Below are 19,031 nucleotides of genomic sequence, written 5' to 3' on the forward strand. Positions count from 1 at the left end.
GGTACAGTATGTATGTACATTACAATAAGATTCATGCTTGCATGTTTTCTGCAGACATGTCACAATAGTATGACAACAAATAATCAATACTGAGCACAACAAACAGTAAAGATAACATCAGAGGGTATTATAAGATTTGAAGCAATGTTAGTGAAAAACAGTTCAGATTTGATATTAATGGGTGGCTTTTGAAAAGTCATATGACATAGCATCGACTAACCATTTTGCATTTGAAACTGTTATAAACCTTATATTTAATAAAGAAATGTATATTATGTATTATATATATATATATATATATATATATATATATATATATATATATATATATATATATGTATGTATATAGAAAGAGAGAGAGAGGATGTGCTGACTGGCCGACCATCCACATGTAACATGCGCCTTCTCAGGGCGTCCCGGCTGGGTTGAGCTGCCAGCTGTATATATACATTGTGATGGACAGCCAGCATCTCAACCCAGCTGGGATGCCCCGAGAAGGAAAAGATGGGGGAAGGCATCAATTTTTGGACACTGCCACCCCCAAGACTCTAGATGGCAGCTCCCCTGGAGTATAGCATAGCGATGCCCCGGATTCCCACAGGGCATCCTCGGACTTGGAGTTCGGTTTCACAGCCCTGTTGGATGCCATGGGTGCCACCAGGGGGAGCTGTCAAAGGATCAGGGGAGTTATCCTTTCGCGCTATATAAATGCAAAGAATTATTATTATTATTATAGCACAGGAAGTATTTATGGATCACGTGGACAGGAGCCCCGAAGTACTTCCGGGCTGATTAAAGAATTTGAGTTCTCCATCTGATCTGGAAGTCCTGGCAGGTCACGTGGAAGGAAGAACAGGAGCACTTCCAGGTCAGGCACTATATAAAGGACTGCTGAATACCCAGCAGGCGAGCTGGAGTCGGGAGGAGTAGGATAGAGCTTGCTGGGAGGTGTGGAGGAAAGAGTATTATGTAGATTTATTGTTTATTTACTTGTTTATGGTGGCTTTAATTAAAATTAAATTTTAATTAAAAATGCTCATTCGTGCTTTTACCCTGTGTTTGCATATCTGTCTGCTGGGTTTAACGGGGCGACAGCGACTCCTGGCGTACACAATATATATTTTATTATATATATATATATATATATATATATATATACACACACACACACATATACTAGGGGTCTTCGCTCGCCAACACCCACCCCCCAGGCCTGTGCTGCGTGCCAGCCACTTCATGTCTCTGCCACTCACGAATGTGGATTTCACTTTCACCAAACAACAAATCTTTTAATTCTCACGGATACACCTCTTCAATGGGAAGAAATACTACTTTTCCCTGATGGCAACACGAATTAGACAATCTACAGGTCTCTGACTTAAAGTTTAAATCCAAACAATACATTCCATCTCTTTTCGCTGTTCCATTACTTCACTGAGTAATAATTTCCATTTTTTTGCGCTAATGCGATCTTTACTATCATTTTCATGAGACTTTTGAATTTTAGTACTTTCATTATCTCTAACCTGCTCTGCATGTGTATTGCGCCAACGTTTTTGAATTCTTTACAATGTTCTACTTTGTCATCTACTCTTTGTCTTTTATTTCCAGCCCCGGGTGTGGTTAAATCTCTTGGCACAAAGTCTCGTCTCATGGGACATGAAAGTGTCTCTCTGAAAATGTCACGTCTCATCCCACGATTTTTTTAATTATAATATAATATACATGCACATATATATATATATATATATATATATATATATATATATATATATATATATATATATATATATATATATATTTATTCATTGCATTCATAGTCTGAGTCTCGACGACCTGAATTGTGTGGGTGGTTACCTACCAGGTAACGCTTGTGGTTGGTCTGCCATTCGGCAAACATCCGTCACGGTGCCCTCTTCCAGTTGCGAGAAGCAGATCATGGAATGTTGCATAGTTTACTGTCAAATAAAGCAAAGAGTGCGCGACACGTGTTTCGCCCTCATTTGGGCTCATCAGACGTACACACTCTACTGCTCCCCTCTCTAGGAATTGAACCTTGGACATCAACGTCAGAGACGAAGCCCCTTTACGCTGCGCCACAGCGTGTGGTTTGTTTATTTGACAGCCTGTAGGTCCGTAGTAATTACATTCATAGTCTGAGTCTCGACGACCTGAATTGAAAGAGGGCACCGTGGCGGATGTTTGCCAAATGGCAGACCAACCACAAGCATTACCTGGTAGGTAACCACCCACACAATTCAAGTTGTCGAGACTCAGACTATGAATGCAACAAATGTAATTACTCTGGATCTACAGGCTGTCAAATAAACGAACCACACGCAGTGGCGCAGCGTAAAGGGGCTTCGTCTCTGACGCTGACGTCTGTGGTTTGATTCCCCAAGAGGGGAGCAGTAGAGTGTGTATGGCTGATGAGCCCAAATGAGGGTGAAACACGTGTTGCATTCTCTTTGCTTTATTTGACAGTAAACTATGCAATATATTTTATATTATATATATATATATATATATATATATATATATACACACACACACATACATATGGAAAGATTTTGTGTGGGAGAATGGTCAAAAATACCTCCATCCAGAATCCAGACACTCATCAAAGGCTATAGGAGGCGTCTAGAGGCTGTTATATTTGCAAGTATTGATGTAATATATCTCTGTTGGGGTCCCAAATTTATTTATTTATTTTACATACATGCATACATATTACTGTCATGAGTATGGAAAACAGCTTAAAAGGGCTCTCTTCTCCTCCCCTCTGCAGAAAGGTAGACTGATGCCTTTCCACCTGTGATGTCACTTCTGGGGTCTGTCCACCTGAACCTACCGTTTCCTCCCAGAATGCATGAAATTCGGAGGAGCTGCAATTCTGGGCAGTCAACCTAAGATGAAAGTCAGAAGCAGACTCATTTTGCGAATTTAAACGATTTTCTTTTGCTTTTTGATCTTTGCAATAATATGGGATTGGCCATATCTATATCTATATCTACATATAAATCAAAAGTTTGGCAGCAGCATTGTGCAAAGAGAAGTGTATGTGCTGATGACCAGCTAATGTAATAATACATCAGAGTTAGGGCTTGAATTAGCACAGGTAAAAGATAAAAGTCCAAAATATAATTTCCTGAAAGCAAGAAAGACCTGCATTTCTGAGCATGAATCTTACCATATTTTGTACAAAAACATGACAATTTTTTTCACATTACCTTGGCAGTCCCTTCCATAATGGTTTTTACAGCATTTTTGAACCCATTGATAGTAATAGCACTCTCTTTGACATCCAACTGTTGGCTCAAAGTAAGGCCAGTGTCGATTCCTGAAGGGTCCCCCCCTCCATCGTGATTGTGGATACGAGTATGAATATTGGAGTCGCGAACATGAAAGAATATTGCCCTAAAAAGAAATCAAGGTACAATTTATGGCATCCATTTAAGACTGCACAAGGTAACATATCCAGTATATATATATATATCTTCTGTCTTCCTATAAAGTTTAGACATACAGTATATTATTTTGTTAGATTCAAAACATATAGTTTTAATAAGTGAAGATGGCCCTAAAATTCAAAGTACAATTGATAATATCACCAATAAAGTAATAAAGCAACACAACATCCATGTTTCATTTGCAAGTGATCTTGGAGAGGTTTAATTTTGTTCATTCAAATAGGATGCCAGGGAAATCTTTCACTGTATTTTAATTTTTACCTTTCTGTAGTGTTGCCAGTGGATGGTCAACTAAGAATGGGCATATATGCAAATCATTCTGTTTAACATTATTGAACTTATGAAACAACCACTAACATTGATCAAGCAATTCATTGAGTATTTGAAGCAAAATGCTTTCTTTTTAATTAAACACAAGCTGATAGTCTTTTCCTATGCAGAATAAACAATCCAAATTACTTACAGTAGGATTTGCATTAGAAGGACAGATGGGGACAAATGAACAGCTGGAGCAATGTCCCTAAAATAGAAGAAAGAGAAAACTTATATAAAAAGTAAGGACACAGATGTCTTGAAATTTTACAGAGAATTATCATGTGGCTCCAGAAGTTGGCTCAGTTCACGGCCTGTTACGAGCTTTGTTTTTTATTTTTTATATGCTTCCTTTATGCATGTAGACTTTCTCCTTTACTCCAACACAAGAGTGTTAAGGCTGGCTGGTGACTCTAAACTGAAAGAAGTAAGCATATGGGATGCCATTCTTGCCAAGGGATGATGCTACATTAAGGATTAATGTTAAGCTTGTACTCAATGAAGGGATTGGCATTGTCCATACTGGAGAAAGAAGAGGGCTGTGCAGAGTTGGGGATAAGAGACTCATTTATTAAATGTGTTGTTTGCCTGCCATTATGTCTGTGGTATGACAGGCTGGGGGTTTGGAGGATTTGCTTATATAATATTGATTGATGACACATATACATTGGTAAATGATTCTTAACTAGGTTTTAATAACTGTAAAATTGTGTCAGTTTCTCATTGTGTTTTCTCAGTAACAGGAAAAACCCTTTTTTAAGAACTTCCTTTTTCCCCTTTAAAATCCCACCCAATAACATTTTATTGGAAATTACCAACAACAGGAACGTCAATCAAGATCAATATAAATTGAACTCGTTAATGAACATACAAATACGCAACAGCTTATTTCTGCAGATATCACTTGTCAGACACATGCGCTTAGGAGGCAGGCAACAAGCCCGGAGGTAAGCGACATATTGTCCGACGGAGGGTTGAATTGTGGTACTGCTATCTCTCTCTCTACCTTTACAGAACCAAAGAGGATAAACAATGCACAACCACCATCAACAATAACCATACTCGAAAATGGTTCCGCTAAATCACTTCTGACTCCTGCAGATGATGTCACTTCTGGCCAGTACTGACAACGTCACTTCTGGCCAATATCGATGACATCACTTCCGGCCAGCCCAGATGATGTAATTTCCGGTCCTTCCTAAATTCCTGCCACATCATTTCCTTCTGCCATTTTCTCTCTGTATAAAAACAATCCTCACACTATTGTTGAGGTCGAATGTTTTGATGTGTTTTTCAACTTAATTTGACCACTTTTGATTTCAAGACATTATATGGGGCAAATCCCCAAACCTTTCCAACTTGTTATTTGACGTTATTTATCACACACTATTTGAGAATTTGAGATGCAGGTCGGGTTCGCTGGCTGGTTTTATAGTCCTGAGACAATACTGGTTTGCCTGGTGTTCTGCAAGAGATGAGGGGAGCTCTCCTTTGTGTTACTTTCTCCCTTTAGTTTTTGTCCGACTTTCTCTTTTCTTAGTCCTGCTATCTCGTCATAATAGTATGAAATGGAATGTGCATGGACTCTTGCAGGGCCTTCTGATAAATGCTTCTTGCTAAATATCAAATTGGTTGAGCATCCCTCATGTGAAATGTTTGGGATCAGAAGTATTTTGGATTTTGGATATTTTCTGAGATTTGGAACAGTTGCTTACACATAATGAGTGTGTTCACCCTGCGATGGACTGACACCCTGTCCAGGGATTGATCATGCCTTTTGCCCAAAGCTTGCTGGGAGAGGCTCCAGCCCCTCATGACTCTGCTCAGAATTAAGCATGTTCAGAAATTGGTATGATAAGGTATGATGTAATGAAATATCTTAGGGCTAGGACTAAAGTCGACACACAAAATATATTTATGTTTCATCTGCACCTTATACACATAGCCTGAAGGTAATTTTATACAATATTTTTTTTAAATTTTGTACATGAAACAAAGTGTGTGCACAGTAGAATCAGTAGAATACCTTTGTCATTTGTTAAAACAACAGCAACAATAAATAATGGCAGGCTTTCAGTCTGCACCTACGATGCTGTGTTTTGATTTAAAGGCTCCCATATACAAAGAATAAGCAAAAAGCACAGTGAGTAATGCATGTAATTCTGGTGGTGATGATGGTTGATAACAAAGTGGCACGCCCATGGCTTCCGAAACTCCATCGGGAAGCTTGTTGTTTGTGAGTTGGTGCTTCGAGGTGCACAGTAATTCACTTGGGATGATAAATGGTAAGTACCATTGGTCAAAGCCCCCCATGAGCAAATGAAGTCAGGTGTAGAATTTTCTACTTGTGGTGTCATTTCTACATTCAAAATGTTTTGAAGCATTTCAGATTAGGGGTAATCAACCTGTCAATATAAGTAGGTGAGAACAGATCTGGATGTGGACCTAGTCCACTAATAGTTGGTATACTAAATCCACTTGTTAGAATAACCAGTTGCAGAAAAAAAAGAAATTCACTACTTACTGTAGTATTTACTGTTTCAATGGAATCACACCGGGCTCCTATATTTGGAGGCTCCAAAAGCTGATCTATTCCATGTGCAATTCCTCCATTAAATTCAATATTCACTTCAACAATTTTAGCATTACCATTGTCCACAAGGATATCACCCTGGAAATAATAATAAGAGCAGCAACAAGAAGAAGATGAAATAAAAAAAAACTATCATTAATGACACATTTTTCATTTGTAGCTGATTAATGGGGTGATTTACAGTATAAGGAAAAACATATCAAGACAGACAGAAATCACACTCTGGAAAGGAGGTCCTCAGCGACCAGCCTGGAAAGCCATGTGGGGTACTGTCTGGCCTGGCACACCTGAGGCAACATGAGGTTTATCCTCGGGTTCTCACACCATGTGCAGTATTTCACTACTTCATGGGCTATACCCTAGTTTCAAGACACTTAAGGAGTCAGTAACCAACAGGTGACATCTAAGGAGCTTCCGGAAAAAAAAAAATATATATATATGCCAGTAAGGGTGCACTTTGAGTTTTCGTCCTCTTTCTCTGTGTATTTATCATTCGTTTGTTCAGAGGTTGATGCGCTTATTGCTTCCTGAGCAGCTCTTCTTTTCTCCACCCTAGCGGCCCGCTTCTTCTTTTCTTTCGTCGGCATCTTTATGTGTTAAAACTGATTCAGTCAGTGTTCGTGTTGCAATTACTTAGTACGTTTTCTTTAATTTTTCACTTAAGTCTTCAATCTGCCGCAAGAATGATTTAAGATAAGAAGAGGTAGGGGAAGTGATGGTAAAGGTGATAGGGAATGAGAACAGCGCCTGTACGCATGTGCCATGCGGCCGCTCTGCTAGTCGCTGCAGAGAGTCGATTCTACAATAAAATAAAATAAAAAGAGTAATAATCTTGGAGGTCAGTCATTACCCTGAAAGCGGATAGTAGACATCATGTAATGTATGTGTACCAAGTTTCACGTCAATAGTTCAAACGGTTTGTGAGTGACAGGTGATTTAAATCCAGGACAGATAAATGAACAGCCACGGTATATATATAGTGAGATTTTCGAGCTTCTTTGGAGAACCTCCCCAATGATACTGAATTTGGAAACATGACTGATGTGTCTGTCGAGGGTTGCTTGTCCATTGCCGAGTCAACTGTATGTTCGCAGCACCACCGAGGCAACTACAAGTTCACAGCCTCCATGTGTAACATGTCTGTCACCCGATGGGTGATGCGGGGAACATTATAACCCAGCCACTGACCTGTCCCCATCCCTGCTCGTTTGCTATGTCTGTGTGGTAGCTCCCGTTTGAATAAATACCCCAACTTTTCTTGCTTTGATTGGAATAAAGTTGGTTTTCTTGAAGCCTTTGGACTTGGCTTCTTCTCTCGATACAATATCTGCCAAATAATACAAAGAGTACACGACCCATGTTTTTCCCTTATTGGGGCTTGTCAGGGGTACGTACGGTTGTATCCCATTATGGGGATCGAACCTCGGATGTCAACGCCTGAGGTGAAGCCTCTCACGTTGCACCACAGGGGCTGGTTCGCATATTTGACAGGGTAAAGATTGGAACACAGTATTACATTCTTAGTTCTGAATTGCAATCTGATTATTTAGGTGGTTACCTATTAGGTAACGCTTATGGTTGGTCAGCCAGTCGGCAAACATCTGCTACATCCTCCCAGTTGCAAGAATCAGCTCATAGATATGTGATACAGAACTAAGAATGTAAAATATATATAGATATAGATATATAGATATAGACGTAGCTATCAAGCATTTGGAGGGAAGCTAATTGGTATCTGGCAATGGTCCTACCAGGAACACTGCTGGGTACATCAGCTGTTACTAGAAGTACTAGGGTCTAGCAGAAAGTTCCACTGACAGGTGTCACTGATGCTTATTAGGGCACAACCTGAGCCCAGAAGTGGAAGGGAAGGGAGTTTTGATAAAAACACAGCTGGTCAGTAGGAGGGGGTCAGACCTCAACTTCCAAAACATTCAGTTTACTTTTTCAACACAAAACATGTTTCACTTACAATTTGTTGATGACTGCAAGAAAACGTTATTTCAGAGCCATACAAGGATCGTAACTTCTTTTCACCAGGTAGGTTAAAAGCTTCAATCTGTGTTAATATATAAATAATGAATAAGTGGTATAAAGATGACTGTAAAATAAACGTATGGTGTTTGACAAGTTTCTGGTGCTGTTTTTATGAACAGGTGAAAAACAAACCACTAATTTGAGGTTCAACTTTTGCTTTAGTTATATTTCTTGTTATCAAAATTTTAAAAAAAGTACAGTAAAAGTCCCATAATTCAGATGCCACAAATTCTAACCAGCTGAAAATCTGAAATTTTTAAAAATTCAAACTTTTTAAAGTTTCTGGGCTTTTGTGTTTGAGAGAACACAAACACGCACAATGGCTACTTGTATATACTATTTCCATATTTTGGTATTTACAAACCTTTGATAATGGCTCCCAAGGTAGATCAACTTAGTAGTGTGAAGAAAAGAAGTTGAGTGATACACTTTAAGTAATTAAGAAACTAGAAAGTGGTGTGAACAATGCTGTTTTAATGGAAACGTACAACATCAGAAAGCCAACAATTTATGGTACAAAAAAAGGAAGAGAAAAAAATTGTAGAATTTGCAGAGTTGTCCGAGCCTTACAAAGAAAAACTTTAAATGAGCCAAAATTAGAACATCTTGATAAAGTGTTGCACACACATTCTTTGTAAAAATGATCAGAAGGTATGGCAATTTTTGGGCCAAGGGTTATTGCCAAAACAAAGTATTTTAAGAAATAAATGAGCACTGAATCATTATGTTCATTTTTTTTTTAGGAAATATTAACCATTCTTCAATGTGCTAATGATTCCAGTCAACATAAAATTAAACTTTTGGAGATTGGCAAATTTCTAAACACACAGAATTGTGGACTTCCCTGTGACCTAGAAAGCCTATAAAAATGCTGGTCTGGACAAAGGCTCATTTGAGGTAAATGGTAACCCACCAGGGAGAGAGGGGGCGCTTTCGCTAAACTTGTTCTCTTTTTCCTCATACATGTAGCTCCCAGAAAACCTCCTAGTGAAGGAAATTAGCTCCACCCCTTCCAGTTCCCATTATAAAAAGATTGGGTGCCTCCACTTGAGTCGTCTTATCTTGATGAGACCACTTCTGGAGAGTGAAAGCTCTGGGAATACTTTCTGTTGTTTTGTTTGCTGTTACCAAGCACTGTGGTAGTTTTGATTTTGTTCTTGCTTGCCTTATGTTGAGTATTACAACACGGCACCTGTTTAAGTTTTAGAAATTTGAAAGAATTAGAAGGGACTACCCGGCTGGAGTCCCAAACCTTTTCGATTTGTTCTGGCTTTGCTTGAACGCATGTTCAGCCACCTCACAATAGCTTAAGGAAATTGTGGAAGCCTGAAAATATAAAGTGCCTGCTGTTTTAGACAATTGTAGGGCCCACCTGCATTAATCAAAATCAGTGTCTGACTGTGGGAATATTTTTTTATGTTACCAAATTGACATCACAGATTCAACCCATGGACCAAGGAGGCATTAGGAGCTTTAAATGTCTTTATATAAATGATTTTATGATGGAAATGTTGAAACGGGATGTTGATCCTACAGAATTTCAACACAGTTTGACAATCAAAGACGGTAAATGTTCTCTCGCGGCTGCATGGAACACAGTCCAGCCTGTGACTCTTCTAGGAGCATGGTGAATGTGATGGCTGAATGAAGCATTTGCAGGTCTAGGATGTGACTGAGATGAAAGGTTCTTTATAAAGAACTGATAGCATCTGTTAAATTAGCCCAGGAAGATGACCCTCTATGCAAACTTAATGAAGACGACAATGATGAGTGGGTATGCACTGAAGATGATGTTGAGGTTGCAGCCACTTTCACTGATCAAGAAATCATTGAATGCATTACAACTCCTGATCAGACAGAAGATAATTATGCAGAAGAAGAAAAAGTTGAAAAAATAAAAGGCATGGAAACAGGAATTAAATTCATTGAACTGATGTATAGCTTTAGTCCTCAAGATGTCATGTATGTGCACAAGGTGCAGAATAATAAAGTCATAAACAAGGTGCTATGCAAAAGTATGCAAAGAAAATAACAGAAGTGCCTGAGTAGCTACAGTATAAGTGTTCTAATAATAAGCAGTACAGTAGATGCAAAAGAACTTGTGGAAATTAACAAATTAATATACTTGTGCGGATAAATGAAGCATTCTCTATTTACTAATAAATAGGCCAACACATTTTTGCCTGTTCTTCTTGTCTTTATTCTTCTTTAAATTTGAATTTTAAAAGTACTGCTTGAAAATCCAAAAAATCCCAGAGCAATCAAGATTTTTGAACTTTTACTGTAATGTCAAAAAGCTCACTCTTAGAAGTAACATTTCAAGCAAATTGCATAATTAAAAAACCTGAGCACATTTCCATTTAGTTGACTGATGTACACTAGATGTTGTAAAGTAGGAAAAATGCTCTTGGAGCAAGGAAGAGAAAGGATGTCTCGAGGGTAAACCTTGATCAGAAGACAATGGAAAAATGTTGAGAATCACCACGTAGGGCACAGCAATATGGATGGAAGGCCACACACACATTCTGCGCTACTTACCGTTTTATCTTTAAACATGTGGACTTTGATGTAAGCCTCCAGTTTATCTCTATGTTCTTTGCTGTAAAGCCATGTTTTCCTTTCTTCTGGTAAAGCATTGAAGACGCTGTCTGTTGGCCACAGCATGGTGAAAGGCTGAAGAAACCGATTTTGTGCAACTGACAACATGCTAGTCTCCTGTAGCAGGTGTATAGAAAAACAAATATTTTCTTTTCTTTTTCCACACAAACACTTTCCTTCTAAAACAAATTTGATATAACTATAGTCGTGGCCGAAAGTTTTGAGAATGACATAAGTATTGGTTTTCACAAAGTTTACTGCTTCAGTGTTTTTAGATCTTTTTGTCAGATGTTTCTATGGTATACTGAAATAGAATGGGACCAAAACATCCTCCAAGAACAACTTCTCCCAACCATCCAAGAACAGTTAGGTGACCAACAAAGCCTTTTCCAGTATGATGGAGCTCCGTGCCATAAGGCAAAAGTGAGAACTAAGTGGCTCGGGGAACAAAACATTGAAAATTTGGGTCCGTATCCAGGAAACTCCAGAACTTGAGGTCAATCCCCAGGAAGTTGGTGGACAAACAAAAACTAACAATTCTGACAAATTCCAAGCATTGATTATGCAAGAATGGGCTGCCATCAGTCAGGATTTGGCCCAGAAGTTGACTGACAGCATGCCAGGACGAATTGCAGAGGTCTTGAAAAATAAGGGCCAACACTGAAAATGTTGAGTCTTTGCATAAACTTAATGTAATTGTCAATAAAAGCCTTTGAAACTTATGAAATGCTTGTAATTATACTTCAGTATACCATAGAAACATCTGACAAAAAGAACTAAAAACACTGAAGCAACAAACTTTGTGAAAACCAATAATTGTGTCACTCTCAAAACTTTTGGGCACGACTGTACAGTCATTTTCTTCAGAAGTCTGGAAAGGACTTTAAATTAAATGAAAATAATTATACTCATCTCTCTATTATAAAAAGAAATCCTGTCCCCTGTCCCGATAGTCTACGATACGTGATCTTCTCGGAAGATAATTTAAAGACCCGCGAGACGAAAGAGACCTGCCACGGTGTGTCTCACGGGAATATAGAACGAGAGTCTTGCAAGACACACCCTACTTACAAGCAATATCAAAAAAAACAAGTCAGTAGTATAAAGGCAGTCATGCAGCACACACAGATCCAGGGCTCTCAGTGCATATAAAGTGTATAAGGTCAATACGGTAGAAATGAATAGGGTAGAAATGAAATGAATTGGGTAGAAATGAAACGTCGACGATTAAACGAAGAAGAAAGAAAAGCACGGAGAAAAGAGACCCAAAAGCGATGGAGAGAAAAAAATGCTAAAAAGAAAAACAATAATCTAGGTGCAAATTTAGAAAATAAGGAATGTGATGATCAGCCTGGAACAAGTGGAATGGAAAAAAAAGCACGTCCAATCGGGCGCGGAGAAAAGAGACTCCAATGCGTTGGACAGAAAAAAGAGCAAAAAAGAATAATCGAGGAGCAAATTCAGAAAATAAGGAAAGTAATTATCAGCCCGGAACAAGTGGAATTGAAAAAAAACACGTCCAATCCGGCTCAGAATAAAAAGACAATGAGTAAAAGAAAGTAGAACTTCATAAAAACGTTTACAAACGTTGACGCTAAACACATGCAGAGCAGGTTAGAGACTATGAAACCAGGGAAATTAGAAAGGCTCAAAAAAAAAAAAAAACGGCGCTATACACCTGTGGAGAAAGCTGCGACAGCAGCTACCCCAACCGAACGCGAGCAGCGTTATACATCCTGCAAGAAAGAATTCAACCACGCCTGTGGCCAGAAATAAAAGACAGGTATTGCTTTTACAATGTCACGCGAGACCAGGCAGTGAGCCATCATTTAAAACAAGTCAACAGACCTCTAAGCTAGCAGTTGTTGGATTGCATTTGGCAGGCAAGCATCATGTGTTCCCAGCTTTTAAAACAACGACATGCGACAGGCAGAAGAGGCAGCTAGCAAGCAGCAAAAAGACAGCAAATGATCCAATAGCGTACGTTCAGCCGCAACACCCTTCACAACACGAGCAGTATTATACATCTGGGAAGAAAGAGATGTAACCTCACGCGAGGCAGGAAATAAAGAAACAAGTATTGTTCTATAAAAATTTTTAAAGTAAAAGTGAAAATAATGCATATGTAACAATTCACAAGAAAATAATAATCTCTTTAAATCGTAGATTGCCTGCCTAAGGTAAAGTCATCCCGGAGGCCTCATCTGGAGTACTGTGTGCAGTATTGGTCTCCAAGTTACAAAAAGGACATAGCAGCGCTAGAGAAAGTCCAGAGAAGAGCGACTAGGCTGAGTCCAGGGCTACAGGGGATGAGTTATGAGGAAAGATTAAAAGCAAGGCAAAATAACGCTAAGAGGAGACGTGATTGAAGTGTTTAAAATTATGAAGGGAATTAGTACAGTGCATTGAGACTGTGGCTTTAAAATGAGTTCAACAAGAATACATAAATTTCACACAAACATTAGGAAGTTTTACTTCACACAGAGAACCACAGACACTTGGAATAAGTGGCCAAGTAGTGCAATAGACTTTAGGGCCCTTCAAAACTCGAAAAGTAAGTGGATGGGACTGGTGAACTTTGTTGGACTGAATTGTCTGTTATTGCCTAGATTGTTCTAAAAATAATGTAATGTCACATTCTGCTAGTAGCTGACCATACTTAATCGATTCATTTATTTGCTGAATTTGCTTAGTCCATTACACACCTTGACCTGCACCTGATTCTGAGAATCCCTGATACAAATCATGAGCCAGTCCTAGAGTCCATGCTGGTCCATCACAAGTCACACTCATTTCCAAACACACATTCTGTAGACTGGGTCTCTCACAACAGGCCAGTTCATCTCATGACAGTTCATGTTAAGTGTGCAGAGGGAGAACACTGACAACAAAACCTTGAAGAACATGCTGCCTCCATACAGATAGGCGTGAGACTCAAACTCCAAATTCTGGAGGTTTGTAGGAGAGCTGAACACCTGGCAAAGCCATGCTGATCCTGCAAGCAAACATTTCCAACCCTAATTTTCTTCTGCTATGAAGTTTGCTGTTTTATTTCATCTTTAATAAGGAGTCGTTTAATAAAATGCAATGCATATGAATAAGAAATAAGCACCAATGAGAGCTACTAGATAACGAGGTGAGTACATTTATTATGACGCTGATGATCTTACCTTTAAAAGTTTTGCAAATATAGTGTATCCATAGGCCTCTGCTACCTCAATGATAGAATCCTAAAAATGGAAAAAAAAAAAAGTGTTAAGAGTGAAGTAATGGAATTTTTCATTTAACTAATCTGTTTTTAAACTGTGTAACCTTATTCATTTTTATGTATGGCTGTACTGTATGTCAGTAGGAATGTGAGTTTATAGGTTTTTGACTGGATCAAACTTAATTTACACTTCTGGACAATAAAGGTAAACTAACTAACTTATAATAAAAGTGGATATGAAAATATTCCAAGTGGGCAGCCTTGTAGATGTCATACCAATCTAATTCAATTCAGTTTTTGCTTCTTTTGCAAAATTCCTATTAGACTGACCCAGACAATAGTATACTGCATATTTACACACATATTTAAAATAAAACACGAAACACCAGGCAACATACTGAATTCATACAAATACCGTGATCTCTGACAGAGTTAAAGATACACTTGAGTAAATGTGGGATGAAAATTCTACTAAAAGCAGTTGCTTCTTCAGTAGCTTTTAAGATATTTAGACAGCATCTCATAATGTTTAAGGTCATGTATAAAAATGTTTTTCATTTCCCTGGTGTTATTAGGCAACGTTGGTTGGCAGGCATCCTGGCTAGGATGGATGGCTCCTTACCTGGCCGGGAAGCCCTTTTAATGGAAGGATGTGGGTGAACAGACATCCCAACTAGGTTGGTTAGTGGTAACTTTCCTGCTTGGGAGGCTGTTATAATGGATGGACAGAGTGAGACTGCTTCCCAGGGCCATGTGCTTCCTCAGTACACTGGGTTGCGACATCCCTCTGGCATGCATCCCATTTGGACACCTGCAGGGCTGCACTGGAGTTGTAGTTTTGGTGGGCAGCCCTGCTGGGGTTCTCAGGTACTGGCAGACTCTCTTATCACGGAGAGGTTATGCCTGACCCAGAAGTACTTCCTGGATGCAGTGTGATAGTGCCAGAAATACTTCTGGATCTGTTATAAAGGAAGCTGATCCGCTTCACCCAGATAGTCAGAAGCCTGAGAGTAGTCGGACGAAGCTCACCTGGGTGGAGAAGGGGAGAGTCATATTGCTGGAAGTGTGGAATACATTAAAATATTTGTGGCAATAAATCTCTTGATTGGATTCTGAAACTGTGTCTGTGCTGTTGTGTCTGTGGTTTGGGGTGCTGCAATGCCACCTAGTGGTTCACACTGGCTACCAAGAAGATATTTTAGTGGGCTGAGAGGCACATTCAGAAAGGACCTCAATAACAAAAGTCTTCTTAACTACAGTAGATGATGTGTCATGAGGAACAATGGCTAAGGTGATGCTGGCATAGAATTAAACAGAATACATCATTAGCGAGCAGCATCAGGGGAGGAAAAGTGTAAACGTCTTGGCCATGATGTCTTCATGTTAATACAAGATGCAAGAAAAGAAAAACATAAGCAAATCTGGTTCTTTTCACCACAAATCTCAGATTAAGGAGGGAGCAGGAAGTTGTATCAAGCATAGCCCGTTGACAACTTCACAGATAGGACTTCTAGGTGCAGGCTGCAGTATGTAAACATGCTACTTCACCCGAGAATGCACTTTTGTATATAAACTGGTGCAAAGAACTCAAGTGGTGGTCTACTGGGCAATGCAGAAGAAGTCATCAAATCAGATAAGCCATCCTGCTCCTGAAGAGTGCAAGTGTGATGAATACCGCAAGTGTACAGGGATGAAGTCTTGTTTTAATAACAGTAATTAATTACACTTATGTAGCTCTTTTCTGACTACTCAAAGCGCTTTACAAAGACAGTAGGGAACCGCTTCAACCACCACCAATGTGTAGCACCCACCTGGATGATGCGACCAGTACAACATGGTGCTCATTTTCATGGCATACTTCTGATTCCCTTAGAGTTTAAAGTAAATGGCAATAAATACAAAGCAATTCTGAGCAATCACATTTATTTCATTTTTTGCTTTGGAGTCTTCAAAGATGACAGTTTCCAATGTCATAAAGTGAGAGTGGACAGCGAATGGTTGGAAGGGCATAATAGCAGCACACTGTGCACATTGCACGTTCCAAATGTCAACTCAAATAATACGAATGGGGGATTCTGGAATGGTGTTTACTACCAGCATCATTAATATATCAAATGGTACAGTTCACTACAGGAATAATGCCTCATCACTCTAATACAATTTCATTAATGTATACAATGCACATGCATTGAGGTGGTCCAATTCCTTATTAAAACGTTTTATGTAAGTCTTTCCTCTATTGTTTTAGTTGCCCGTTTTATTATCTAAACACAGAGATATCCAGTGATGACACCATTGTGTCGTCATCAGTGCATAAGTGGTGCTTATGTGCATCTTGGGGTGGTGCAGTGGTAGCACTTCATGGGTCTACATTGCGTAGTGAGAAAAGTGCTATACAAATGTAAAGAATTTATATTAAAAGTAATTTTAGCCCTACCATGTGTACGCCCATTGCCATTTGCGCTTGAACTCTGTTAAGTATTAATTTGATATAGACTTCTCTGAAATGTCTAGAATGAGAATTTCTTTTTGTTTGCTATCTGTATAATTAAAGCCCTTACAGGTGCATCTCAATAATTAGAATATCATCAAAAAGTTAATTTATTTCAGCAATTCAATTCAAAAAGTGAAGCTCAAATATTATATAGATTCATTACACACAAAGTGATATATTTCAAGCATTTGTTTCTTTTCATTTTGCTGATTATGGCCTACAGGTCATGAAAACTCAAACTTCAGTATTTAAGAAAATTAGAATATTACATAAGACCAATAAAGAAATGATTTTAATACAGAAATGTTGGCCTACTGAAAAGTATGTCCATGTACGCACTCAATACTTGGTTTGGGGCTCCTTTTGCATGAATTACTCCATCAATGCGGCGTGGCATGGAGGCAATCAGCCTGTGGCACTGCTGAGGTGTTATGGAAGCCCAGAATGCTTTGATAGCGGCCTTCAGCTCATCTGCATTGTTGGCTCTGGTGTCTCTCATCTTCCTCTTGATTCTCAGTTGGGTTTAGGTCAGGTGAGTTTGCTAGCCAATCAAGCACAGTGATAGCATGGTCATTAAACCAGGTATTGGTACTTTTGGCAGGGTGGGCAGGTGCCAAGTCCTGCTGGAACATGAAATCAGCATCTCCATAAAGCTTGTCAGCAGAGGGAAGCAAGAAGTGCTCTAAAATTTCCTGGCAGATGGCTGCACTGGCTTTGGACTTGATAAAACACTGTAGACCAACACAAGGCAGATGACATGGCTCCCCAAACCATCACTGACGGTGGAAACTTCACACTGGACTTCAAGCAACTTGGATTCTGTGCCTCTCCACACTTCCTCCAGACTCTGGGACCTCGATTTCCAAATGAAATGCAAAATTTACTTTCACCTGAAAAGATGACTTTGGACCACGGAGCAACAGTCCACTCCGTTTTCTCCTTAGCCCAGGTAAGACATTTCTGATGTTGTCTCTGGTTCAGGAGTGGCTTGACACAAGGAATGCGACAGTTGTAGCCCACGTCCCGGATATGTCTGTGTGTAGTGGCTCCTGAAGCACTGACTCCAGTCCAGCCACAGTCCACTCCTTGTGGAGGTGCTTGTACACCTTTTTATGCCACATTCTTTCCTTCCACTCAACTTTCCATTAACATACTTGGATACAGCACTCTGAACAGACAGCTTCTTTAGCAATGACCTTTTGTGGCTTACACTCCCTTGTGGAGGGTGTCAATGACTGTCTTCTGGACAACTGTCAAGTCAGTAGTCTTCTCTGTGATTGTGTGGCCTACTGAACCAGACTGAGAGACCATTTAAAGGCTCAGGACACCTTTGCAGGTGTTAATTACCTGAGTGGAGTGGGACACTATAAGTCTACAACAATGAACTTTTTCACAGTACAGTACAGTATTCTAGTTTTCTGAGATACTGAATTTTGGGTTTTCATTACCTGTAAGCCATAATCAGCAAAATGAAAAGAAATAAATGCTTGAAATATATTGCTCTGTGTGTAATGAATCTATCACTTTTTGAGCTAAATGACTGAAATAAATTAACTTTTTGATGGTATTCTAATTTATTGAGATGCACCTGTGTTGGCTAGTAATCTTTAAAAATGTGCCTCTTCCATAACGAAAAAAACACAGGCTTCAGAAGACATTGATTCTGAATGATCATTATAGATCAGCTCCCTAAGACTCAAGCCATCACCACAGTGCTCAAGGAGAGAGAGTTCCCACATTGCTGTCCTACCTCAACACTCCTCAGAATGGAGCTCACCATAATTGCTAAGAGACGAGATGGGGCTTTCAGGTCATGATAGTTTTGAAAAACTCTGCACAATTCTCCATTGCTGTTCTTGTAATTTTGCATGTCCAGCATAGCATGAATAACGTGTGGATCAAGCCCTCTCAAAGCTTCTCATAAATGTTGCAATGCGTTAAAAGTACAATTTAGCAAAATAGAACTGAAAACTCACATTTTGGATACTGCTTCGGTTCTGTTTGACTTCAGGGATTAAAACATCATCGATAAAATGAATAATTCCATCAGTGGTGACAATATCACTCTTGACAATTTTGGTTTTGTTGTTTAAGTAAATTGTGCCCTGCAAGAAGTTTTAAATAAACACATATAAAAATCAACAAAGCTATTCATATACAAACAAATGCTCAGAACATATAGAAAGTGATTTTTTTTTTCCCCAAAAAAAACTTTTTCTTAAAGACACGTTAGATAAGTTTGCGAGTCAATTGTGAGACAGTAAAGGCATACGTGTGTGAGTGAGCTCTATGACAGAACCGTACTGGGAGATTTCCACT

The 19,031-nt window shown here is 39.1% G+C and overlaps 1 protein-coding gene across 3 annotated transcripts in view; it reads right to left on the reverse strand.

The window, feature by feature from the left end:
* The window catches only part of stab1 (stabilin 1), a 210,170-nt gene that overhangs the window by 70,098 nt on the left and 121,041 nt on the right, over window positions 1–19,031 (reverse strand). For all 3 annotated transcript variants that reach the window (XM_051920983.1, XM_051920982.1, XM_051920984.1), the window contains exons 49-55: window positions 18,689–18,817; window positions 14,181–14,240; window positions 10,951–11,127; window positions 8,348–8,434; window positions 6,307–6,453; window positions 3,934–3,990; window positions 3,231–3,417 (exon numbers count right to left, since the gene is read on the reverse strand). In XM_051920983.1, coding sequence (XP_051776943.1) covers window positions 3,231–3,417; window positions 3,934–3,990; window positions 6,307–6,453; window positions 8,348–8,434; window positions 10,951–11,127; window positions 14,181–14,240; window positions 18,689–18,817 — 844 coding nt within the window. The remainder of the gene's footprint in view (window positions 1–3,230; window positions 3,418–3,933; window positions 3,991–6,306; window positions 6,454–8,347; window positions 8,435–10,950; window positions 11,128–14,180; window positions 14,241–18,688; window positions 18,818–19,031) is intronic.

This window comes from Erpetoichthys calabaricus, chromosome 18 (assembly GCF_900747795.2).
Source record: "Erpetoichthys calabaricus chromosome 18, fErpCal1.3, whole genome shotgun sequence".
NCBI classification, from domain to species: domain Eukaryota; kingdom Metazoa; phylum Chordata; class Cladistia; order Polypteriformes; family Polypteridae; genus Erpetoichthys; species Erpetoichthys calabaricus.